We start from the raw sequence: 27,999 nt of genomic DNA on the forward strand, positions 1-27,999 counted from the left end.
TTTTATTAGAAACCATCACTCATCAAAATTTTCTGCCATTAAAATTTTGTTAATTAGTTTACAATATGATCAATTTACAACAGTGCAAAAAGTGTATTTCTTAAACAGCAGAAATATCTTGATGTTCAATTTCACCAATTGATGTATCACCTGGATAAAACAATATAAATGCTTCAAATAATTAGGTATATCTCACTTTTATAAGAGCCAACAATGTCTGAGTCATTTTCTTGTTGACTGACATTTAATTTGCTCTTGTCCTGCGGTTCATGGCTTGGATGACGTTTGCCATTACCTATATAGTAATGCACTTAAATCAATACCGAGTTACAATAATTGCCTAGACATGACCAGTGGACTTACAATAAGGACTTCACAAGCAAAATCCTTTATAATGTGTTCAGTGAATTCTTGGACGAGTGAATTAACCAGTTAATGTTGTAATGTTTTTAAAAAGAGGGTACTATTTTACAATAATAGCTATTTATAGTTGGTTCGTGTTCACCTGACCCCCATAATATTACCAAAGTGTGCTCACCCCCAGTGGTTCTGTACTGGAACAAGCATGTTTTCATGTTTCAAACATGTTTGCACTCATTACTGTTCCATACTAATTGTATGGAACACTTTATAGCTTCATAACCCATATCACTTGTTCTTGCCTGTATCAAAGTGCTTTTTGATAAAAAAATTATGACATGTAAAACTTGAGACTAAATGTTTGGGAAGCTGGTCCACATAAAAGGGAAAATCCACCTTTGTAATCAGGACACTTTTGGTTAGTCCCAAGGTGTCCTTAATGCACAAGTTTCATTATATGGCTACAGCAAAACACCTTTCATACTTAAGCTGTAAGCTTGGGTATGGTGTATCATTTGGATATTGAACTGACATATATCCAAAACTGAAAAGTAAAGCCAGATTTACAACCATTGGAACTACATATCATTAGGGTATTTAATTACCTAATAACACCTACATCAAAACAGCTACGTGTATATAGATCAAAATCTGTAGAGTGGCTGCATTGTGCATTATGTGTATATATAAATGTACTGTATGTGCTACATCATTGTATTTTATTATTGTTGGTTGCACTGCATGCTATTATAAAGATTGTCATGTATCATATTCTGCACATGGACATCATACATTAAATGGCCATGTATGGCTACATAATATATATTTATTTAATTTCAGCTTACATACTTTCCATGCTGGCAAGTAGAGTGGTTTGAGATATGGTTTTGGCAGAGTGTGAATTTATCTATGAAATATACACCAAGAATGGATTTAACATCTATGGAGGTAAAATTTGGACTGTTTACCTTAACAGTAGGACTTGGAGTCTTCCACTTGGCTGGGTATCCAATGTATTGTTTTATTATTTCTCTAAACTAAATGGAGTCGAGCGTATACAATATAATTATATTATACAATAAGTATGCACATAGACTAATATGTGGTTTATATGTAGTTATCAACACAAAAACAGCCAAGCTGTATAAAACAGTGCAGCCTTCAAAAGTCTGAGTGAAAAAGTTGTGAGTATAAATGCTTAGTATAATAACTGAAAAAGTTGTATGAATGCTTAAATGACATAAAAAGTTATTGATAATAAAATTACAGTAATGTAGGTAAATCTTGTGCCCACAAGCACACACGCATAATTATGTGTACTTGTATTGATGTACATATATCAACTACTGTACACTACATACAGGTACATGCCTTATAATTACACGCACCTCCTCATTCCGAAGTACATATAGTATGAATATAAAAAGTCCCTATAATGTAGAGAAATATAATAATCATTCATTTTGTAGTATGTACTGTATACAGGTAGCAGCTGATTGACATTATGCATACTGTGCATGCTTAGATATGAGGAGCAGCTACTGCATGTATATATATGTGTGTATGTTAATATGTGCAGTGGTAATATGTGATTTGTAGCACACACCTGAAAAGAATTTAAAACAGTAAAAATCCAAGCAAATACTAGGTAGTGTTTGTTCACTGCTATCAATCCAACTATCCAAGTGAATCCCAAAATTGGTTGCAGAATCACAATGCCCCAGATAAGTTTTCTGAAACATACAATAATGTATATAATGGTTTATATTTCTTTACACACACAGTACATATGTAGCCATATGCATCTTTATTATGTGCATGTCATTTAGCATATCTAAGGAATGGTGTAATGTCACTACAGCAGATGGCTTAGATGCTTAGACAATGACAGGGATTTTGTTAGAATCCTCACAAAGTACACAATCTTTTATCAAGGTTTGTGACAAGGCTGTTGAGTGTGCAAACATGAAGCATTCAAGCTAAAGCATTCTCTATGCTATGGTCTAACTACACTTGTACATAATATATTATTGTCAAAATCCAATTAAATTTTTATGCACACTAGAACTAATGTGTGTACACATCTGATAGTACCTAGTGCATATATATGTACGTAAATACAGTACTGTACCAGATATAGGTGTTACTAACTTTCCCATATCAACTTTGGTGATTTGCTGATTCTTCATTTTCTTTCTTGATATCTTGAAGATGGTATAAATTACCAGCAAGAGGATTCCAGTGTTACACTGTATATGGTCTATGTTAGACATAGATTGATAATCACAATACTCACCACAATGATTGATATAACAGGAGCAATGAATCCCCATATGATACCATTCTTTTCTGGCAACCAGCAGCTACAGATGGATAATTTATATGCCAATATATATATAGTACAACTACAAGGGTGATGGATTAGGTCTAGTAGATCAGACAACAAGGGATCAAGATGCTCCAATAAAATGGTCAATTACTCTAGCATAGCAGTCAGTTGTTCTATGTATGTAACACATGTAATAAATCAAAGAAGCATTACAGTTATGGTTTTTCTTAAAGAAAACAAAGTAACATTACAGCAGTGTTGCCTGCAATGCTTAATTGCCTGACCAAACCCAGATTGCTTCATCCAAGTGCGCTGATACTATATTATACATTTGATTCTATAAACAACACAAACTTATGAGGCACCAGCTGCAGGCATATAATAGTGAGCACTTCTCAATAACTGGTGACCTCCACTAAAGCTTTGTGAGATCGAGGTACTATAATAATGAACTACAGGAATTTTACTCTCACAATATATATATAGACCACACATATCACTATTGTGAATACATACACTGTCATTATTACCGAAGACTTACATCTTGTCATCATCATAGTGGTGATATGATAGTCCAGCTGTAATTGCCACTATTGGTATTGGCATTCCTGTGTGTGAGGTAAAATGTATCTAACTTCATACAACTGTGTCTAAGTCTTGCCAAACGTGACAAAAAACAAATTGTACATTGTATAGATTTAGTGATGCAACAATTATTATAAACAGAGGAGGGAGCCAGTCATCGTTTATCACTGTACCCAACAACTGTGAGTGCATCAACTTAGTTTAAAGTGTTAACATTAATGTTGCATTTTCCAAAAACAAGTATTTTATAATACAGCGTATGTATGCATACCCCATCCAATCATACTATAAAATCGCAAACGTTTAAAGAATCCATCATAGAAGACTTGTGCCAACAGAACATAGATGATGATCCCTTCACACAACATCCAACAGAAAGCAGCCAGAAAGAAATAATGGAGCAAAACTGTCACCACTATACATGCTACCTGTATATAAACAGCATGCATAATAATATTGCATATGTGGTACTCTTTATAATTACAATAAATAACATAATATGTAAAATATACTCTTGAAATCATGATACAGTGTAAGAACACTACATATGTACATGATCCCAGAAATGCATAAACCATAGAACCATTGGCATTTATGTGAAATAATTTATTTGGACAAGAAACTTACAAGAATCATTACCTATATTGTAGCAATGAAATAAAATTAAGTTTTGATTAAACCATGAGGCTCAGTTGTGAGTGACACAAGATGTTTTACTGTAACATGGCACAAGTAAGCAAATCACATACATATTAAACGATGTAGAAATGCTGCTGCAGCCATACAACCCTTACATGATACAGAGCTTAAATGCACCATTTTCTCATACTGTACATCATTATACATACACTTTGAAATTATAAGTGCATTACTGCTAAAAAATTGTGTGTGTTTTATTTTTGTGGGTCTTACTGGCCATGAAGTATTCTGATGCTTAAAACATTTACATTTCTGAAACTATGTGCCTTATATATGGTACATCATGTATCTCAAAGTCAGTACTTAGCAATGCAAATATATATACATATACAGTAGATGATTTTTACTTTGTTATCACCAGCAGTTTCTATTCCACTAACAAATACAACCAGCCCCAACAACAAAGCAAGAGAAAGGCTCATATGGATCATATTCTGCTCAGCTTTGAATGCAGATTTCCTACAAAAGATATACTTACATACATAACACAAGTGTACTGTTCAGTAAATACGTACAGTCATGCAATACTTGTAGTCTTTGTACCTGAATAGTACTATGATGATTATGGTAGCCAACAGACAAATGATGGAAACACCACAACCAATGTAACTGACAATTGATAAAGATTGAGCATGAGTTCTATGTGTTTTCTGTAAATATGAAGATGTACGTATGCAAATTGTAAGTATATAGAGATTCAAGTATTTAATAATTTATTTATGGAATATAAAAACAGCTACTGCAAAGTCATACTTTGCACAGATAAACCTGCTAAGGACATGTTTCAATGACATAATGTTGTAGCTTGTCCTGTGTACATACAGTACATTCATATGTGGCTAAATGGTAGATAGTAAAATTACAGAGCAGGCACACTGTAGCATGTAGTGTACTGAAGAAATCTAGATGTTGTGGATACAATGAAATGATAGGTCTACAGAAATCACGTTTTCAACACTCACTTGTGCAGCTCCAGTAGTATCCACTAGTACAGCAAAACTAGTGAGATGTTTAGTAACACATGTTATGGTGGTAGAGTTTGTGTTCTCAACATCCAAAAACACTCCCTCTTCAGACCATCCTCCAGTGTCATCACTAAAATTAATATGAAACATACTAATATGCTGTAAGGGAACTAATATGCAAATATATAAAAATTATAAAATATCACCAATTGTACATTACATGTGAATGCATATTAACTTTATTTGTCTGAACATCAATAGACTTACTCTATCTGAAGACTGGCATTCCAGAATACACATCTTGGTTGTCCATTTGAGGGCTAAAGTACATACACACAGAAAGGTTAGGAATGTTATGATACAGTAGCAGCATATTGTGCACACTGACTACAGTGAATAATAAGCACCACATCCAAGTTTTTATTTTGAAAAGCATGCAAAACAGTGGGTAATAGACAAATGAGCATACCCTATAAACAGATGTGTTGCATACTGTTCTACACTGAGGTCTATAGCCAAAAGGGATAGGCAGTGGAAATGGATACTCTAATAGAACAGTCACATTTTATACTCAATAATGTACACAGCTGCTTAATTTTCCTGGTCTAAAATTCTAACATGGAGCTTCTAAAAATAAAATCTTTGTTGGGGGTATGACCCAGCCCTGTCCGAAAATTGCATCCATGGCTATAGTGTGCTTCAATTTCACAGGGTAATTGTTATTGCCAAACTCCACTATTTGACCTCCATTCCTGCTAAATAGTATAGGAATATGGTAATGGTGTTCACTAATTATAATGTTTGATGATATTTTGTTTCATTACAATACAGCACTCCATAATATTGTATAGTGCATTGTAAATAAATCAGTTTGTTAACCATTACAGGTGGTGTGCTGCGTGTTTCATGCAATTCGACTTTAATATTGCCTTGTATACAACTATTATGCATATTATACTTACATTTTTCGGTTTAAATATCAGTCTAACATAACCATCTGGTGGTAGTGAAATAGGTTCTAATGATATTTGACTGGAGATGAGTTGGCCGTAAAGTTCTATGACTGCGGTGTTGCTGTAATAGAGTACACTTTATGCACTACAGAATATCATACAGTACGATATGTATAGTAGGGACCACAAAGGAGTAGGCGTGGCCCACAAAATAACATCACCCAAAAACCAGCCTCAATTTTCCCTGACGACAATGAGGCAGTATTGGTTAAGTAAAACTAATACCAAACAAACTTTCAGATCGACCCAAAACACTTTCAACAAATTGCTACAGAATTTTTTTAAAATGATTTAACAGAGTTTTCTACTGACTGCGTAACTGACTGACTGACTGATGCCTTCAGATAAGCGTAACTCAATAATGGCTAAGGTTATAGTTGTACAGGCTTGATTTTTCACTGTTTGACGTTGCTTCAGCCTGATTGGCATACTGCAGTGTGTACAACACATTCTTCATGAACTTACCAGTGTCCTCCTTTGTGTCCCATTCATCTTCGCTGACAGCAAAGAGTGTCAATTTGGCTTTAGCATGTGATGGCTTCCCTTCGTAATGGAAATCATCCATCTTTTGCATAGTGGCTATTTTGATTGCAGAGGTGCTTTTCGAACAGTTCTTGATTTGTACTGCTGTGTAACAGGTTGAACATAGCCAACAATGGAACGTAATGGATACTTCACTTTTCAGATGATAATTGATATAACTAGGGCATGCAGCACCATTTCTTTCGGTATGCGTGGATTGCAGAGGTGCTTTTCGAATAGTTCTTGATTCAAAATGTTGTGTAATGGGTTGAACATAGCTGACAATGAAGCATAATGAATACTTAACTTTTCAGACGATAATTGATATAGCTGGGGCTTGCGGTACCATTTCAGATGCGGTACGCATGGGTTCACCAGTCAAAATAATTATTTACAAAAAAGTTAACAAACAAGTATACAAAAAAAAATGCAATTTTCAACTAGAGTAGGGACCATAGCACATCGATAAAAAGTACTGGTACAAGCACAATGCACAATGTTAAATCACAGTAAAACAATAAGAAGTGTTATACCCCTACTGTGTATTTCCATTGGCACAGTAGGGATATAACACTTCTTATTGTTTTACTGTGATTTAATATCGTGCACTACTCCAGCTTGTTTCAGTACTTTTTGTCGATGAGCTATGGTCCCTACTCTAGTTGAAAACTCCAATTTTTTTGTGTACTTGTCTTACATAATAATACAGTACTTTCACATACATAAATGCTATATGAAAATGTGTGCTAAAGATATGGAGTATTAAATCATGCATGCAGTGTACAACACACCATAATCAATTTCTTACTTCAGAGTTCTAGCTGGTAAAAAGCTGGCAAGATTTTGAGCAGCATAATTTGCGACTGGTACCAGAGCTCCTACAAAAGTTTATCGACATGATACTGTTCAATAACACTGCAAGATAATAATAGGTATGTCAAAATTGTGGTTGCTTTTCCCATAATATAGCCACATTGTCAGTGATAATGAGATGCAAAATTCAGTGTAGTACAAGATATTATTGTAATAATAAAGACAATAACTTTCTCAATGCCAAAATACATGTTGAAAAAACATATTTTGTGACTAGGCCTGTGAAAACCGGGCATGTGGGCACAAACTACATCCCGTCATATAACAGGCCATATTTCAGGGCTAGAATAGAATATTTGTATTCTGTAACTTTTATTATAAAGTCAATAATATATTTAATAAAGGATAAAAATTGAATGACCATAGTACAGTGGCAACAATAGTTATGGATGACAAATGTTGAAAAAGTAGGCAAATTTTATGTACCCACATGCCCTGTTTTCGCAGGCCCGGTCACATTTATGTATACTGTACTTTACTAGACAACATGGTCATACCTTCTACCTCCATTTGATATCTTAATGAAGCATATGGAATGTATATCTCAGCATTTTCTGTCTTAAATTTTAATTCACTGGGTGAATGGAAATCATCCACTGATGGTAGCTCAAAGCTGACATCTATAAAAGAAGTAAAACTCATGTTTATGTTCACCATTACAAATATCTCTAATAGAGCAGTCAGTGACTCCTGACTCCGAGGCAAGCACTGACCATACAATATCATATATCATTCCAAGCTACTAAACTTTCACAGATCTTATTAGTTATATAACACATAGCCCTACCAAAGTTCTTTGCACTCAGTGTTACACTAGGTTGTTGATTTGAAGTTACTAACAATGATCGGAATACATTAGCAAAATTGTCGATGTTTTCAAGAAGAGACTCTGCTTCCTAAATAAAATAAGCAACATAGAAAAAACCTATAATTATAGATTATCACAAAATTTACACTTTTATTAGTTGTTCATACTTATGTGGTGTTATATATACCAATACGTTGTATATAGCTTTCAGTGTTTTATTGTACTAAACTATTGTATGCTACTACTAGTTACATAGTTACATACTGTGTCACTTGATTTTAAGCAGTGCACAAAGGACAAATCTTCAGTGTAGTACATGTTATAATATGTAGACCAAGACAGTTGATCACTCAGTTTATCAACAGATCACTCAAGCAGTACGTGATTGTATCAGTAAATGTGACCAGACCTGCGAAAAGGGGTCTTACAGCCATTCCAAATTTCCAAGTTTGACGAGTTATAACTCATCATGTGTTTAACCCATTGTCTCAGTTGAGTGAGTCAGTGTCGCTACATCACATGCACATAATTGTGTACTTACATGTGATAAGTAGCACCATGTGTAATAGCAGTGGTTGGTGTCATACTATGGATTGTCAAGTACATGCAATTGGAAAAGCTATTATAAGACTCCTTTTTGCAGATCCGGTCACAAATATGTGTAGCGACCACCACAAGCAAAGCTACGGTATTTAAATGTTTAAAAGTGTCATGCTGTGTTATCGTGACTATTTATGGCAGCGTAAATTTTTCTAGAATGCCTGGTGTACAGTGTAGTTGTAAAAGGTTTATCAATGATCATTCACCGCCAACAAAATTTACTATAAGACTTCCTTTTAAGCATATAAATTATTTGAATCAATCAATATTTTATGAACATAGTTTCACCTTATTAATCCCATCATGAATGTAATCATATGAGCCCCTATTAGAGTCATTCAAAAGATTGCTGATTGTAGATGATAATTCCTATTTGAGATAGAATACAATTAAAAAATAATATATATGCTAAGGAATGGACATGGTTTTATACCATACAAACTTGTATTTTCCATGCAGAAAGTATGTGTGCACACACACACACACACACACACACACACACACACACACACACACACACACACACACACACACACACACGCATGCATGCACTGTACACACTCATGTGAACACATGTACATTGCTTGCATATGCACTGCATACATGCTGCTGTTTCTCTATTGCCCTATACAGATCACTCAGCCATTGAAAAGGAAGGGACAGACAAAAGCAGTATAGTGCACACCTGGATGTTACTTGTATTTTAATAATGATTCCCATTTAATAAATGATGTGTGCATATATCAGGGCCGCCCAGAGAAATTAAGGGGCCCAGGGCAAAGAGTTAAAGTGGGGCCCTTGACCCAAGTTGTAAGGTGAAGACCAAAAAAAAAAAAAAAGGTCACAACCTGCTGGCAATGACAATAACTACCCATCACCAACCATATCTCCTTATCTATAAGCTTGCTACACTGCTCCTCTGAAGAATACTGTGACTGCTCTATTAGAGTATTTAGATCTGACTGCTCTATTAGAGTATATCGATCTTTTAAACAGGTATTCAGGGGGCCCTTCATGGGGCCTCCTGGGGCCCGGAGCAAAATGCCCCAGTTGCCCCCCCCCCCCCCCCCCTGTGGGCGGCCCTGGCATATATCATAGTATTATACAACTGTACAAGAATGCACGTAAGATAACAATATTTATTCAGTACATCCTAACATGATATTACAATTAGTTGCACGGTTTACTATTATTGTATATGTATGTATATAATAGTACCTTTGCAATACTAGAAGCATTTGTGTCTTCAGTGTATTCTTGAATGCTGACAGTATGAAGTGTAATGTTATATAGTTAACAAATTTTTAATTGTTACCTTATGATAGTATGTAAGATATCATTAACTCTGTGTAAGTCATTTGGTACCATGGCAATAGTTGTATTTGTTAGAAAAGCCAGCTGAGTACTGATTGATAAAGAGTCCAGCAAACTTGGTGATTGTGTTATATCAAACATGTCTGTGTCACTACTCCCAATGTAAAAATCTTTTAATTGCTTGGAACTATTATAAAGAGCAGAAATTTCAATAGAATAACAGTTGTGAATGTTCATTACTCTCCCCCAAGTGCCATTCTCATTGCAGTCTCTTGTCACTAAACCTTCACATGTTTTAGAAAAAAACAGAATATGTACTGCCAGTAAGTAATTTGTACATGAGCTGTTACTACACAATACTGGTGAATATCAAGCTGTATAGTGTATTTTAGGAAATATATACATACGTACATATGTATTCAGTAAATGATACCAATACAACCAAGAAGCTCTGACTAACAACCTTGATCTTTTGTATTATGGTGGTATTTTGCTGCTTGGTGGTCCATGCGGAGTGGGCAAAACAATGTCTTCTTTCTTCTCTTTGGCGGGTACCGGCTTAAAGTATTGAAGGATCGACTTCATCTCAAGTTCAATCTTAACACCATAAATAGTATATTCTTCATATGAAGAATATACTATCTATGACTCAACCTGGTCACTCAATGTGCTCATGTGATCATCTAAAATAATTGGTGAAAAAAAACTTTGGCGAATTGAACACTATGGACCTTATCCACAATGACGTCAAAGCACAAAATGGCGACCAATAGTGTGGGAACTTTTGTACCAGAGCTTTTGTACAGAGGGTATTGGGAGAGATGGCAGTTCGCTATGTTAACATTTACATACTGCAGCAAGGGGCAGGGTGAGGCATACATACTTAATTACAAGACAAATGCGCGTGGTTTTGTGTCGATAGCAAAACTTAAGTTTGGTTTCGTCTGGTGGGACTATTTCTCATCACCACATCACGCTATCTAGCCTTTTACCTTTATTATCCAATAGTTCCATGTCATGAAATCCGCAAACAAAGCTCATTTTAGTGAGTTATACATATGAAGTACCCGCACTAAACATGGCCATTTAGTCAATTATGACATCATTGCGGATAAGGTCTATTCGCCAAATTCGCCTGAAGTTTTTTATCGCCAAAGTTTTTTACTATACGGTACCAGGCTCCAAAGTGTGTACACCCCATTTTAGAGGTTTGGATTCACCCCTGTATAGTGATATAATTATTGACCAGCTTGTAGGAATCTGATTGACACATGTGATGTAGCTACCCATATTAGTATTCAAGGAAGGGAATCTTTTATGGCTTATAACTACTAGTCAAATTACTCACCAATTGAATCATTCCCATTACACTTTTGAGTAGCAACAGAACCTGTTGTTGTGTGTGGCCAGAATATTAACCATGTATCATCAACCTCTGATAGACATCCATGAAAAGTACCTATTATCAATATAATTACTATCACCAAAGTGAGTTACGACATTGTACAGTATATGCACACGTATACGTAGCTACTGTACCATTTATACTGTAGTATATGTTAACAATTTAGCTCATCAAAATGCACACTGTTGGTCGTATCTGTACTGCCAACACTTGGGCTATACAAATGATTGTTACCCTTACCAGGATCCACATTAACATATGAGCATAGTGAGTCATCTTGGCCACCATCAGAATTGAGACTGTATACTGTAGGACAAACATCCTACAAAAATACATATGTGCATACGCTCAGTAATTATGTGATCTTAAAGGGAGTATAACATTACTGTAGCATAGTACGCTTTGTGCTTAAATACTACCTGTATACACCCTGTACATACAGTGTATGTACATACCTCCATACAATACTGATCTTCACAGTCAAGCTGAACATCAGGATATCCATCACTATCGGAATCCAGACCACACTTTACCCCGTCACCAGTATATACAGGTTGATGACACTATAACAGATGTACAAGGTATTCACAACTTCATCAGCAAAAAGATTCAAACAATATAAATATATGTGAGATAAACATGAATGATTACAGTACTGAGAAAATATTTATTAGTATACTGTACAGTATGTTAGTGATTGCAAATTACAGCTAACCAACACTCTTTACAGATAGACCTACACATTCAGTAATAAGTGTCAATGGTAGTGCTGAATTGGATTTGGTGGCTACATACATGACTAGCATATATGTACAACTAAATCGCCAAAAATTTGATTACACATTCATACATTTAATTTTTTTAGTAGCTATGTTAGAAAGTACAGACATTATCATCACAATGCTAAAACAGATAATGACAATGTACACTGTAAAACATGACACCCCAAAAATTTTAACACATCCGTATTTGGGATTGAGTTCACCATATCTGACTTCTGAATCGTACACTGCACATAACCAGTAGTATCAATTGAAATGTATATACCACGCAAATAAGACAGACACACCTGATAACCATCATCAATCCTAACACATGGAGGTGCACTAGGACCAATACAAACATGCTTCACTGAGTTGGGTCTGATGTTCCTATCACAACTACACTGAACTGAAATAAATACAATATGCAGGTGATTACTGTACTATTTTACTGTCTTACAATCAGGAACAAATCCAATAACTTCAATACTGTTATCTCTTGTCACGTGATGATTTGTCAACCATGCAATAAAGGAACTAAATTCGCTATTATTGTCTGATTGTGCATTCTCATCACTTCTAATATCACACACACACAAAAAAAAAATACATACTGCAAGTATCACATCATCATTGTTTATGAAGTGTTCACCTCATCACAGAAGTGATAATAGCTACTGATAATGTGTTATCTGTTGACAGTGTAATAGTGTTGATATCTACAACCTCATAGTTCAGTGAGTGAATGTAGTTGTTCACCTACAAAACAAACACCACATTAATCATGCTGCATACTGTACATATATCCTAACAGTGTATTGATATGCACAAACATGCTCAGAAAAATTACAGCATTTAATATGTATGTATGTTGTATATGTATGGATGTGTTAGCTGACCAATTTATATAGAGACAATGCATGTTGTTTAGATGGTCTTAATGTATGAAAATCATGTTTTCTTTCTTTCTGTCAATATACTCATGGTATGGTGTGGCGGCTTCTTGGGTCACATGACACACTACCATGTGTCTTGATCTGTATTTCTAAAATTAGATAATTCATTTTTTGTTCTTGAATAATATAATTATTTAATATGTGGTGCAAAGTTGTTGATACAGTTGGTAGTATCAGGTGTGCCTTGTTTGTCTTACAGCAGGTAATAGTAATAGAGACATTCAGTGTAGTAATGAATTGTATTTTGTGTTCATACATGTATATGACAAGTACAGTATGGGCTACTTAAGAATGCACACAGACTGAGTATTATTCTTTTATACGGTACATACAGCAACGCACATAAGTGCTAAGTCTGTCACTAACCAGTGTTTCAAACTGTGTGCTATTGCTGTTAGCCATTAATTCTGCTTGTGTGACTATCACAGAATGAGATGACAGGTGTGTGGTACAGCTAGAGTAATCCACATCCTCCCATTCTCCAGTCTCATTGCATCGTCTGGACACAGTCACTCCTGATCTAAAGCCATGATGAATATCTGAACATCGATGAACAGATGTTTTGCCAGCACTTTGACCAATCCAAATTAATCCACCAGCAATACTTGGCAGACAAGCAACTATAATACAAATTGGCTTATTGTACTGTTTGAGCCATTAAATTATGGCTAACCTGAATTGACCTGAAGCATAACTGTAGCATTAATTTCACTTTGTAGTAAATGGCATCTATACTCACCACTGTTTTCAACTTTAGCACTTTTAATAGTTAATGAATGATTTAGGCCAACTAGTTGATAATTACTTTCTTCTCCATCTGGCAGGTCCAGTCCATTAAATGTCCACCTGAATGCTACATTGTTTGGATGTGCAATGCATCTGAGAACCACCTTCTCTCCTTCTAGTACAACAATATTTGATGAAATAGCTGTGATTGTATTTGAATCCATGGACAATGCTAAAGAAAAACACAATCTACTGTTACTTTATTGTGCACTTTCATACAGTGTGCATAATTTAGAGTTGTAGAATCTTTTTTTTATTATTATTATTGGGGGTACAGGTAAGGAGGCAAAGCCTGTAAAAACCTGATCTATACAATCAAACTACTACAAAAATAACTATCTTAGTAGTGTTAATGCTATGTGTATATATATAAGAACTAATTTTAGGCAATGTACCTGATAAAAATTTAAAGACCCGCAAACAAGAAAGATTCAGTCTGTGGGTAGTAATAATGTAGCTGGACAGCATATACAGTACAGCTCACAGGTAACGTCGCGAGTATACACATGCGAGTAATGCTCAACTTTTCTCGCGGGACCATTCTACTGCACAATACCTGTGGAACATCGCGTGGATAGCTATGCACTAGCCGCGCGAGAAACTCGCCACACATGAGAATACTCGCTACTGAGTTTAGTAACTTCATACAACACTTAAATCACATAAACATTTGTGACCGGTCCCATATGTTCGTGCAAGCCTAGCAAGCTAATTTTATAGTAGAATGCAATAAACGCAATCTGGACCCGCAGAACGCAATGGGTGGAATATTTACGAAATCGAAAAAATTGTAAATTCTAAAGTAGGGTCCGCAATGAAATAATCGATAATCACGAAATTACTCACCTACTATTTCAACCTGTAGGACATATCAAAGTATTTTTCTACGTACCAATAAATCTTATTTATCTTTCTCCATACGACGGGAATCGCGATTATTTTTTGCTGGAAATCGTGAAAAATTGCGCGCTCTGGATGAAGCATGGGTTTCTTCCCATACTTGGTATATATAATCCAGGTCTATACCTGATTATAACCCACAGCAAAAATAAATCGATTTGCTACTGTGGATTTGGTACGGAGCTACTCTTTGCCGAAAATCGGCCGAAAATCACGTATTTTTGGATTCGGAGCAACCCAGCAATCAACAAAAGGAAAGCCCACAAACCTTCACTATACAGCAATATAGTTTGGTTATCACCTCATGTACAGCGCAAGTTTCATATGGATCTGAGCTTTTCTTCCATCAAACTAAGTGGCATGAAATTTCTTCCTTTCGCGTCTGAGACTAAAATGAGAGGCGTGGCTGCAATATCTCTAAGTTTTAGTTTCTCCAGCAAGTTATTTAGGCTTCATATTATGTTGTGACCGCCTAATGGTATTAATTTCCAACCAGAAATGTATCACATGATTATGGATTTGTTTTTCGCGCGCATTATAGCTATATGCATGGTTAGCTATGTAGTGGGAAAAATTTCACTAGACTAGTATTTTTATCAACATTTGACTGAGACACCACTGCAGAGTTAGGCATAGTAAAACTCGGGTCCTACCAAAAATGGCTGGATTGTTTGTATGTAAGATCAAGATACTCTAATAGAGCAGTCATGCAAACAGAGTCTCTCCACTATTTTGTTCTCTTTAGTAAGTCATAAACAGAAAGAATTAAATATCAAGGTAAAAGTGCAATTGGCTCAACAATATCAGATTACTGGTTGGGGGCACACCATCAATGAATCCACATTATGAGTGCATGACTTTATCGTACCCAGAGACAATATTTATAGAGACAAGATTAGCTAATAAGAATAATTATGCTGCTAGAATTTCAATTCACTACAATAATGATTCTATAAAGTTGCAAGGGTATTTCAAAAATAAATATTGGTATGAATAATTGGCCACATTGTACTACTAAATGGCACAACACACACTTTTGATTAATTAGCTATATACCTTCGCACTAAACTGTAACTGTAAGTTTTGTACATTCAGTAATTGTAATGATTTGTATAGGTCATTCTAGCATACTGCTAAGCACAAATTCATCACACAAACTGGCTGTCAAATTTTAATGGTAGAAATATTAATTTATTGTGTACAATTGTAATTTTCCTGTGCCTTATACTCCCTGGTGGAGGCTCTGCACAGTAATAAATACAACACAATATATATATATATATAATAACTATAATTTTAATGGTACAAATGCATAACACTATATATTTTAATTAATTTTACAAGCTTTTAAATTTCCGTTTTGCTTGTAGGATGTGCATGTAATTTTATGTAGAACTATAGACTGTGTATGGTATGTACTTGGTAACATATTGCATCATGCATGTGTGAGATGTAGACATTAATTTTACTATAAAATTAATATCCTTTCTATTATTAGCCATAAGTTTAAGGACTTATGACACTTGGTATAACATGCAGTTTCAATGGCCTATGTCTTTCCACTATGGATCTATTACCTTAAATGTGACCTAAAATGTGATTTCTAAAGTACATGTGATTTTCTTCAATGACTTATAAACCTCACATAAATTCAGGAATGGCTGTACACATACATAGACAGCTCTACAAAGTACATGTTATACATATATTATAGAGCACTCAGTACATTGTGGCTGTTGATATAACAGTTAACCAATTGCAACAGGCCTTTGGTGCGGTTTCTCACGATAAAGCCAAAAATAAGTAATACCCTTCAGCTATGGGTGAAAAACCTAAAATTTCTTGTTTGTTAAAGGCTTATATATAATATAGCACAGCTAGAGTAACTTCCTGCAGCCTGCTGTAAAAAAATAAGATTGAGGACATACCTCCCTTACTTTTAAGAAGAAATTAAGTACAAACTAGCTAAACTTCTATATACCACTGATGTAAATGATTTTTGTTGGTTCTAAGATATATAATTATATAATAGCAATACTCTTTTTCAACTGTCTGCAGGAAACTAATACCATTAGATGGTCACAACATAATTTTGAAGCCTAAATAACTTGCTGGAGAAACTAAAACTTGGAGTTATTTCAGCCACGCCTCTCATATAGTCTCAGACGCGCTAGGAAGAAATTTCATGTCGCTTAGTTTGATGGAAGGAAAGTTCAGATCCATATGAAACTTGCGCTGTGCATGAAGTGATAACCAAATTATATTGCTATATAGTGAAGGTTTGTGGGCTTTCCTTTTGTTGATTGCTGGGTTGCTCCGAATCCAAAAATACGTGATTTTCGGCCGATTTCGGCAAAGAGTAGCTCCGTACCAAATCCACAGTAGCAAATCGATTTATTTCTACTGTGGGTTATAATCAGGTATAGACCTGGACTATATATACCAAGTATGGGAAGGAACCCATGCTTCATCCGGAGAGCGCGCAATTTTTCACGATTTCCAGCACAAAACAATCGCGATTCCCGTCGTATGGAGAAAGATAAAAAGGATTTATTGGTACGTACAAAAATACTTTGATATGCCCTACAGGTTGAAATAGTAGGTGAGTAATTTCGTGATTATCGATTTTTTTCATTGCGGACCCTATCTAAAGCGTTTGTTTCACAATGAAGGGATTTTTTAAAAAAAATTTTCCCGGAGTGCCTGCACCCCTTGCCACCATCCCCAGCACCAGATGGTAAAAGTGCTGGACAAAAAGACCGTAAACTCAAAAAATCAATGAGATGGCAACACTTGGCCTTCCGAAATAGCAAGGTCAAGTGCTCCAATAGTCACAGGGCTGCCACGGCGTGCCCTTGCTCCACGCAAGCAGGTCACTGCTGGCCTGAGCAAAGAGAAGCTGGTGGAACATCTAATCCATGATACAACATTGCTGTAAGATTGGCCCCGTTGAGTAGATAGCATAGAAGCTAGACGCTTATAAGCAACTGTAGCTGCACTACCCATTCCTCCAAAAGTGGAGAAAACCAATGGAGTGAATGAGCCCATTTCAACATCTCTTATTCTCTGTTCATACATCCTTTGTTTATCTCTTTCAAACCTTCTGTACAAGGAAGAAACCGCTGTGTTTCGATAACTGGGAGCAGGCGCGGATCTAGGATTTATAAAGGGGGGGGGGGGGGGCTAACTCAAGGTACTAATCTCTTGGGTAGAGATGTGCAAAGCACACTTCCCAGCATGCTTCGCATGCTGGAACTAGGGGGGTCTGGGGGCATGCCCCCCCAGGAAAATTTTGAAAAATAGATGCTAAAATACTGCAATTTGGAGACATTTCCACATAAAATTCATATCTAGATATTTTATATACTGCCTTTAGATTATAGGTACAGTGTATGGCTCTCTGAAGCATTTTGCTAATGGAAAAGTTTGGGTAGGTACAGACAACCAAGTACATGATGCACCCCTCTCACAATTGCACAACACTGAATAGGTGCTTGTTAGAATAATAATGTTGAAAGTGGAAAATTTTGAAATTTGAACAATACAAGATTGAATCTGAGAGCATTTTCATTGGAAATTGTGTACATGAATTAGGTATTGCCATACAAATTAACTACACAAGTAGATGCATGAATGAAGCCCTTTAAACAGACTAATGTACTTCATTGTATGTATTAGCGCAGGCAGATTTGGAAAAATTCTATAGCAGAACCAACTACATGTTTCCAGTGTATGTTCTATTAGAGTAGTTAGCTGACTGCTCTATTAGAGTATCTCAATCTTGTACACCTCCAATGCTGATCCGCGTCCATGTTGCATAAACTTTAGCATAAATCCACTGATAATACCTTGGAAAGATGTTTATAAGGTGGTTTTATGAGTATTTGTATTATTAGTGATCATATAATTATGCTAAGACAAAATTTCATTATAATACTCAGCATATTGATCAAGTAAAGCTTAAATATGAAGGGGGGGGGGGGGCTCAGCCCCCAAAGCCCCCCCTGGGTCCGCCCCTGGGGAGCAGTTGGATTGAAAATTCTAACATCACAGAAAGCCTTCTGATGACGACTTCCCCAAAAACCATGTGCACTTACATCCCATCCTCCACATTAGCTGTGGCATAGCGAAAGGACTCACCAGACAGGGGTTGCAGCACTAGTTCAATGACCACATTATGACGTACTTCAGACAGAGCAGCAGTAGTGAAGTCCCTAAGTTCATTATGACGTAGAGTAGGGAAACCACCTGTAGCACAATTCATTGCATGATCAACAGTAAAGCCATGACCACAGACACACTTAGCAGGTAGACCATTGGGCAACCAACCATATCGTAGACAAAGTGCATCCCTAAATGCACCTTAATGGAGTGCAAAACCATGTTCTTCAATAGGAAGCACTCATAACCATGACGAGGCACCTTTCTGAGGCGCCTTCACAATGAAGGGAAGTGATAACACCAAAAATCTTGGTAGCATCAAAGAAAGAGGAGTTCCAAATTCTTTGTCTCGTGTCAGTACTCCCAAGGAAACGGAAGATATCAGCGTTAGTCTGCCTTGCATTGGACGAGCGGTTCACTATCGCTTTTTCTCACATTCGTTCGCCTTCGCCGATCTCGCTGGTCGTAGGAAAGGCCTGAAAGACAAAACTTATCCAGCAATGGATTTGCTTGTTCATGGAAAATTCGATGGTGTAAGTTGCATCTTGGTAGAGGACTGCATCCGTATGTTATCATCGTTTTATTAAGTGCCTGTAGTTTATTTAGTGTCACTGTACAAATCGATTTTTTGCTGTTACCACTTTGTAGCGCTGTAACTTCGAAATTTCTTGGCTTTCAGAATTGAAACTTCGGTTGATCATTCCTTTAACTAACTATCTATATAAAGAAAATATGAATTTGAAAAATGCACTAACTGGTGTTCTGTGGCATTACTTGGCGACCAATCCATCTAGGTCTACGGTAGCTACTGCTATAACTACAGTACTGATTGTAGTTTGTGACAGGTAAAGTCAGTAGCTAAGTGACCAAGTATTCGATAGCTACAACACAGGCATTGCAATAGGAGACTTCAGAGCTGGCGGAACTGAACCAGCGCCGCCTTCCAACACCATAGGTAGGGTCCGCAACGCAAAAAATCGATATCCTCCAATCAACTACCTAATTATTGTCATGTGTTAGGCTCAGTGTAACTTGAATAACACCAGTGTGGCAGCCAAGTTTGTCACTTTCTTCTGGTAGAAAACGATACAAATGTCTTAAAATCACGTGATTTTTCGCTGCAGCGGTTCGTAGGGTTCTTCGTATGCCACGATATTCACTCTCAACATTGTTCAAGTAGTCTATCATCAACTCAATGTGTTGGTGGTTTGATTTTATTGGTCAGTTTCTGGTGGCAGCACGATCTGTGCAGCTTTTTGACGACAGACAAAATGTTTCTTCCTCTGGAGCACAGGACAAGCAGAGCAGAAACTGCACCGTGGGTCAGCAATGACCAGTACTAGGTAAAGTACCTGCATGCGGAGTATGGTTATAATTGAAGCTTGTTAGCCATCTGGCTGAGCCATCTATATGCTGAAATTCGGCCAAAATGACGCGATTTTTGAAAACAAATACCAGAATGGTTGATACATCAGTGAGACAGTCTTCAACAGCAAGGATGTGAAGCTTATAAACACCTAACAATACGGCTATCTCGCCCAGTAAACGCATAGAGCAATCCAGTGCATGAAATAGGCACTCACGTGATTGAAATTCAAATTGCGGAAATACCCATGAAATCGCTTTCATTTCTGAATAGGAACCATGCAATGTGCTCCTTTTGTAAATATTTGTGTTAATTGTTCACTCAGGCGTGGTCTGGGCCAGTGCAGGTGTGTTTTGTACTATGATGGTATCGTAGGAAGAGTCTTAGATTGCTGGACTAGTCGAAATGCTGAGCCTAACGTACACAAACTGATTGTCACTTGATTCCAAGTGATTTTAAGGTCATTGGAATAGGTTATAGTTGTATTTTCGGAGATTTGATTATCAATCACGTGAGTGCCTATTTCATGCACTGCACTGCTCTATGCGTTTACTGGGCGAGATAGCCGTATTGTTAGGTGTTTATAAGCTTCGTATCCTTGCTGTTGGAGACTGTATTACTGATGTATCAACCATTCTGGTATTTGTTCGCAATAATCGCGTCATTTTGGCCGAATTTCAACATGTAGATGGCTCAGCCAGATGGCTAACAAGCTTCAATTATAACCATACTCCACATGCAGGTACTTTACCTAGTACTGGTCATTGCTGACCCACGGCGCAGTTGCTGCTCTGCTTGTCCTGTGCTCCAGAGGAAGAAACATTTTGTCTGTCGTCAAAAAGCTGCACAGATCGTGCTGACACCAGAAACTGACCAATAAAATCAAACCACCAATACTTTGAGTTGATGATAGACTACTTGAACAATGTTGAGAGTGAATATCGTGGCATACGAAGAACACTACGAACCGCTGCAGCGAAAAATCACGTGATTTTAAGACATTTGTATCGTTTTCTACCAGAAGAAAGTAACAAACTTGGCTGCCACGCTGGTGTAATTCAAGTTACACTTAGCCTAGCACATGACAATAGTTAGGTAGTTGATTGGAGGATATCGATTTTTCGCATTGCGGACCCTACCATAGGTGAGACCTATTATCTCGTCTTGCGTGACGGTCTCGAGTAAAATTAGCTATCGTGGAGCATTCCTGTAGCCTTGCTGTATCCACGTGGATCACTCGAGCGCACCTCACGCGCGTCGTGCGCCGGTATAGCTACATGTTACTTTACCCGTGAGCTGTATTGTATGTATGTATTCACATAATTCACATAAGGAAAAACAATTATAATGAGTACTGAAGACACTGCACTGAATGTCCATTCTAAAATTTTTGAATATTATTGTAGTAATTCACATTAATAATATTACCAAGAAATCATCACATTATTATCATTGACAATATTTAAACACTAAATCTGAATAATGGGAAGGAAATCTTATACAAAACTGATTCAGAATGTTTAGGCCTGTTACTGTAGCTACATCACTGTACCTGAATAAAATTCATGAAGTAGAAGGAGGCAACAAGAAACTCCTTTAAATTGAAACATCACTGCAGCAACTAATCAGTCGTATTAACAACAATGAAGAATTGCTACTGCAGTACTGAACTATTGTAGCTCTCAGTACTGTATTTTAAATGTATTCACAAGAGCGTTTGTGGACAGTAATAGAATTCATTGACATACTGTGTACATATTGATACCACTAATAATGAAGTGTCCTGTCCATTTATGTACTGGTAGGTTCAAATTCCCAGTCTCAAGATTAATAAAATACCATTCTAGACTAGCCAGCTAGGCATGTTTAGAAGTACACATCAACTGCACCCACAGGGATTATGATGTATTAAATGACAAACATCTTGATATCTAACATGAATACACTTATTATTTCACACCTCTGACCAAGTAAGTTCAAACTGACTTGTGTGTGATATGGAATTTATGTGATCACCGATGTTTGATATGTTAAGTGTTTTAAATTGACATGTTTGCACAACCAAAAGTGTATTGGTTTAATAACAGCTAGGCACCAAGGTAAAGGGAAATATTTATTTACTAGGTCCATGGCTGTAGTGTCCTAAGTGCAGCTAGGGACTATGGTGCCATAAAGGTCCAAGGATTGATACTGTAAATCACTTAGTTTCATTGGTTAAGGTTTCTATCTAAGTTAATTAGACTATAAGTACCGTACCTTTACAAGCACAGTACCATAACAACGGTAGTGCAGTACACAACCTGAATGTGCTACTGCTTGTTACCGTGATAACAGATCACAGGAGACTAAGTAAACATGTGAGTGTGACTAAGTGATTTAGTCAACACAAAAATGTATTGTATTATTACAGTTTACTCTAAAGCAATACAGCACTCGCTGTAGTTGACTTTCTTAATACTATCACTACACATGAATATAGTGTGTTGCAGCACTTCTTATGAAGCTGGCATGCCACATCATTCCCAGAAGAAAAAAGTTGGTTTTGTGCCATTTCTAAGTAATGCTACAATATAATCAAGACACACGGTAGTGTGTCGTGCGGCCAAAGAAGCCGGCGCGCAACCCCGTGAGTATATTGACAGGAAGAAAGAAAACGCAATTTTCGCACCTCCGTAGCACTGTGCTGCCTTGATGAAACAAGACAAATTTTGCTGTGTACATTCCCTCCAACTTCAGTACTCCACATTCCAAATTTGAGCGAAATCGCTTCAGGAATTCCTGAGATATGCGACTTCAAAAATTGGCTTAGTTTCTTCGTTTTTTTTTTTCTTCTTATTTTTCTTCCTCTTTTCGCACACTTACAAAAACTGCTATAAAACGCGAACGCGTTATCCGATTGCCTTGACATTTGGCACACAGAAGGGGGGTATAAAGGCGCATCTCTGTATCAACTTTGGCTGGAATACCATAAACAGGCAAAGAGTTATGAGCGATTATGCACGAAAAATAACACCAATATGTTGTCACGCCTACAGGGTAAACCGCGTATGGGAAGAAGCTGAAAATCGGTAGGTGAATAGGTTAACCATTGAACCTCAAACCTTTTGTGGTTTGAAAGAAATCGAGCTAAAAACCAGGAAGATACAGTGAAAAAATCAACAGTGTGTAACAATTACGCAATCGAGATTAGCTAATTTATTATTATTATTATTATTATGCTTGCCACGCCTACCAGATAAACCACTTGGGGTAATGCTTTGAAAATCGCTGTACAGATGGAGTTATCATCTTAGAAAGGCTCTTTGATGGTGTAGAAGAATCACACTTAAAGCCACGGAGTTATAACACGAAATCCAACTTGGTGTAGAAAGTGCGAGATCGAGATACTCTAATAGAGCAGTCATCCTAATAGAGCAGTCACCCTGAACAGAATTCAAGAGATCAGTTAGAAATAAGTAACCTGTATAGAGATCAGCTACAAACAAATCACCCTGTAGAGAGTTCAGCTACAAACAATTCACCCTGTTCAGACATCAGTTAGAAGAAGTTTTCTTGTAGAGAGTTCAGTTACAAACAAATCACCCTGTTGAAAGATCAGTTAGAAGATGTCACCTTATAGATAGTTCAGTTACAAAGAAACCACCATGTAGAGAATTCAGCTACAAACTAGTGACCCTGTAGATACATCAGCTAGAAGAAGTTGCCTTGTAGAGAGTTCAGCTACAAAGAAACCATTCTGTAAAGAGCTCAGCTGCAAACAAATCGCCTATACAGAATTCAGCTACAAACAAATCACCCTGTAGAGAGATCAGCTAGAAGAAGCTACCTTGTAGATAGTTCAGCTACAAACAAATCATCCTGTAGAGAGATCAGCTAGAAGAAGTTACCTTGTAGATAGTTCAGCTAGTTCCCCCTGTACAGAGCTCAGTTAAAAGAGGTTTCCTTGTAGAGAGTTCAGCTACAGACAAATCACCCTGTAGAGAGATCAGTTAGAAGAAGTTACCTTGTAGATCGTTCAGCTACAAACAATTCACCCTGTAAAGAGATCAGCTAGAAGAAGTTACCTTGTAGAGAGTTCAGCTACAAAGAAACCATCATGTAGAGAATTCAGCCGCAAACAAATCATGTATAGAGAGTTCAGCTACAAACAAATCTTCCTGTAGAGAGATCAGCTGGAAGAAGTTTACTTGTAGTTGTAGAGAGTTCTGCTACAAACAAATCACCCTGTAGAAAGATCAGCTAGAAGAAATCACCTTGTAGAGAGTTCAGCTTCAAAGAAACAATCATGTGAGAGTTCAGGTACAAACAAATTGTCCTGTAGAGAGATCAGCTAGAAGAAGTTACCTTGTAGAGAGTTCAGCTACAAAGAAACCATCATGTAGATAGTTCAGGTACAAACAAATCACCCTGTAGAAAGATCAGCTATAGAAGAAATCACCTTGTAGAGAGTTCAGCTACAAAGAAACTATCATGTAGAGAGTTCAACTACAAACAAATCACCCTGTAGAAAGATCAGCTATAGAAGAAATCACCTTGTAGAGAGTTCAGCTACAAAGAAACCATCATGTAGAGAGTTCAGCTACAAACAAATCGGCCTGTAGAGAGATCAGCTAGAAGAAATTACTTTGTAGAGAGTTCAGCTACAAAGAAACCATCATGTAGAGAGTTCAGCTGCAAACAAATCACCTGTAGAGAGTTAAGCTAAAAACAAATCTCCCTGTAGAGAGATCAGCTAGAAGAAGTTACCTTGTAGATCGTTCAGCTACAAACAATTCACCCTGTAGAGAGAGCAATTAGAAGAAGTCACCTTGTAGAGTGTTCAGTTACAAAGAAACCACCATGGAGATTTCTCAGTGTAATCAATATAATATTATGTGACCGGATTTGCAAAAAGGGGTCTTCCACACACATCCAATTCCGTAAACGTTGGAGACCATAACTCAGTGTTCAAGTAACATATTAACCTGAAAATTTCACCATGTATTCAACTATAGTGGTGCTCACCACTGTCCAAAATTCAAGGCAATAGCTCTTTCTAATCTGAAGTTATCAATTGTCAAAGTTGGCAAATTGGATGTGTGTGGAAGACCCCTTTTCGCAAATCCGGTCACATATGTATTATACAGTATATATAATTTGTACATTTACTGATAAAATATTTAAAGTACATCTACTTCATCTTTTCTTCTTCCTGTAGTAAAGAAAAAAACATAGGTTAAAAAAGTCCCAAAGCTGGCCATAGGCCGGCTTTGGGGTATACAAATACAAAAAGAAATGAAATCTAATCCAAAACAGCCAAGCTGTAAAAAAAGTGTGCGGCCCTCAGAAAGGCTATGGTGAAAAAAGATGTGAAATCCAAGGTGGCGGCCAAGAAATGGCTGTGATGGTAGGTTAATGGTAAAAATTTTAATAATGACAATTTAGGTAAATTTTGTGAAGCGGCACAAAATTCACCTGAATTGTCGTTATTAAAATTTTTACCATTAACCTACCATCACAGCCATTTCTTGGCCGCCACCTTGGATTTCACATCTTTTTTCACCATAGCCTTTCTGAGGGCCGCACACTTTTTTTACAGCTTGGCTGTTTTGGATTAGATAATATTATCTAAGAAACAAACCCTCAAAATTGTACAGAAATTATTATAATAATTATGTATAGCTGTTCCAATTCTATCATTATACTTGTGAGTTATCTTTTAAATGACTTTTTTATCATTGATGCCTCACCAAAGTATCTGTAATAATGTTTATCCTGAAATTTTGAACAGAACAACATGAATATACTGGGTAGCAGTTTAACGCCATACAGTATGATTTATTTTACATGACTTTTTATACACTTCTAGTGTATTGTACATGTATACTTGAAAATCTTTCTACTGAGCAGTACTAGAACAGTAATGTACTTAAGCTAATAACTCTGCACAATATATATCACAAATAACATCCTCATATTCCTACCTATATACCCATAGCATTTTAACACAAACTATCTATGTACACCTCATTACATTTACCATTAGTACACTCATCATTTTATATAGTGTACCATCAGCAAGAAAACAAGCATTCTGGAATACTTTGCCAACAGACATTGCTTTATCACCAAGCTTCAAGATTTTAAAAGAAAGACTGGAATGCAATTTCACAATCATTATTTGATTAAATATGTAGGTATGAGATACCGTAATTTGCGTGCAAAAATTTTTGTGATAAATTTTTTATGTAAAAATGTTTTGTACAATTTACGTGAAAGACTGCTCTATTAGAGTAGTTCAATCTTATGTAAAAAAATTCGTATAAGTTTCACAGAAAAAAGCTAATTACGGTACTCTCATTAAATCTGTATGTTTTCATGATAATTAATCTTGATTCTCTAATAATACAAAAAAATGCTGAGACTTGCAGGTGTAGCTTTCAAGGTAAACTACATTATCGGTTCTATGATGAAATACTATAATGCAATTGTCAAATTGAGAAATTTGATGCATCACACTGTACAAAGTGATTGTAAGCATCACTGTTCTATACACTGAAGATAGTTAATCAACTCTAAGTATAGTGTGATATACCTATTGAGTGTACTGGAAAGCACTTTATTATGCTATGTTCAATATTACATTCAAAACACTGGGTGTACATATACACAGAAGAATTTCTCACTGTTGTGCTTAATGCGGGCAACACAATTACTGAACCAGATCTACTTTACTGACTATGCATTTTAATGCAATGCATTGCTTTGCTGTTACAGAGATCATAAGTCCTGTAAGTACTCGTACTGATTATTGAAACCTGCTCAGGCTGGAGCTGATAAACCTGCATTGATATTTTACCAACTGAAGTGGCAATTTTTAGTGTCACCCAAATATAAATGGGTACATGTACAGTATGGTATGAACTGAAACACTGAAACATAGAAACTTACTTGTTGAAGTTAAGATGGATATCAGTCTAGCTATATACATGCAGTACTTTAATTAGATGGCACTAAATTCTCCAAACTGAAGTCCGATGGTTGTCATTTTAAATGGGAAAGACACATAATTATTTTGTGACCTTGCAGCAAAATCTACTAGAAGGAAAGGAGGGAGGCTAGCTATTAATACCTGTCACACCAATGGGATGTAACAGTACGTAAGTGGCTGGTGAAACTTTTAAGAATGAGCGGTATAAGAGATACATATATAAGTAACAAAAACAGGACTCATTGAGCAATAGCTCACTACAAACATCAGAAGCATTTCAGAGATAGAGAGTATATGTGTTCCATCATTTTATACATGATTTATTTATTTAATTATGTAAAGACTTTACAGTGTAAAAAGCAGTGACAGATGAAAGGTTGTACAATTGAATAAACTAACTATATTATGTAAAAATTACACTGATGGATTACCGGCATCCTGTGCCAGTATTTGAAATCACCTGAAGACAAAGAAGATAAGTATTGAAGTAATTTTTGATGCAGTATAATTACATGTATTTGTTTTAAGAAATGTTACGGCTATATCAATGGCATCAGAATTTAGCTTTGCAAGCTTTTAAAAACTCCCAAGACATAGCATTGATGCCATTTGTAGAGGGTTATAGG

At 36.4% G+C, this 27,999-nt stretch overlaps 1 protein-coding gene across 4 annotated transcripts; it reads right to left on the minus strand.

Annotated features, from left to right (window-relative positions):
• Window positions 1–22,089, minus strand: LOC136261626 (adhesion G protein-coupled receptor L4-like). 4 transcript variants are annotated; one of them, XM_066055666.1, is made up of 30 exons: window positions 21,956–22,089; window positions 13,864–14,148; window positions 13,557–13,810; window positions 12,887–12,993; window positions 12,695–12,810; window positions 12,543–12,643; window positions 11,929–12,036; window positions 11,714–11,795; window positions 11,417–11,527; window positions 10,070–10,352; window positions 9,973–10,018; window positions 9,043–9,123; window positions 8,134–8,242; window positions 7,844–7,966; window positions 7,282–7,351; window positions 5,901–6,012; window positions 5,206–5,258; window positions 4,936–5,068; window positions 4,517–4,623; window positions 4,321–4,432; window positions 3,546–3,702; window positions 3,231–3,297; window positions 2,657–2,723; window positions 2,512–2,609; window positions 1,967–2,093; window positions 1,749–1,790; window positions 1,329–1,397; window positions 1,210–1,267; window positions 197–295; window positions 1–150 (listed from the first exon to the last, which is right to left on the minus strand). In XM_066055666.1, the coding sequence occupies exons 1-30, from the start codon at window positions 22,011–22,013 to the stop codon at window positions 101–103; spliced, it is 3,285 nt and encodes a 1,094-aa protein (XP_065911738.1). In that variant the 5' UTR covers window positions 22,014–22,089; the 3' UTR covers window positions 1–100. The 4 variants fall into 4 exon arrangements, 3 of the variants coding, with proteins under 3 accessions (XP_065911738.1, XP_065911729.1, XP_065911750.1); XM_066055657.1 differs by having other exon boundaries at window positions 12,695–12,813; XM_066055678.1 differs by lacking the exon at window positions 21,956–22,089 and having other exon boundaries at window positions 12,695–12,813; window positions 13,864–13,949; window positions 13,996–14,095.
• Between the last annotated feature and the right edge of the window lie 5,910 nt (window positions 22,090–27,999).

Source organism: Dysidea avara, chromosome 1, assembly GCF_963678975.1.
Source record: "Dysidea avara chromosome 1, odDysAvar1.4, whole genome shotgun sequence".
NCBI lineage: Eukaryota > Metazoa > Porifera > Demospongiae > Dictyoceratida > Dysideidae > Dysidea > Dysidea avara.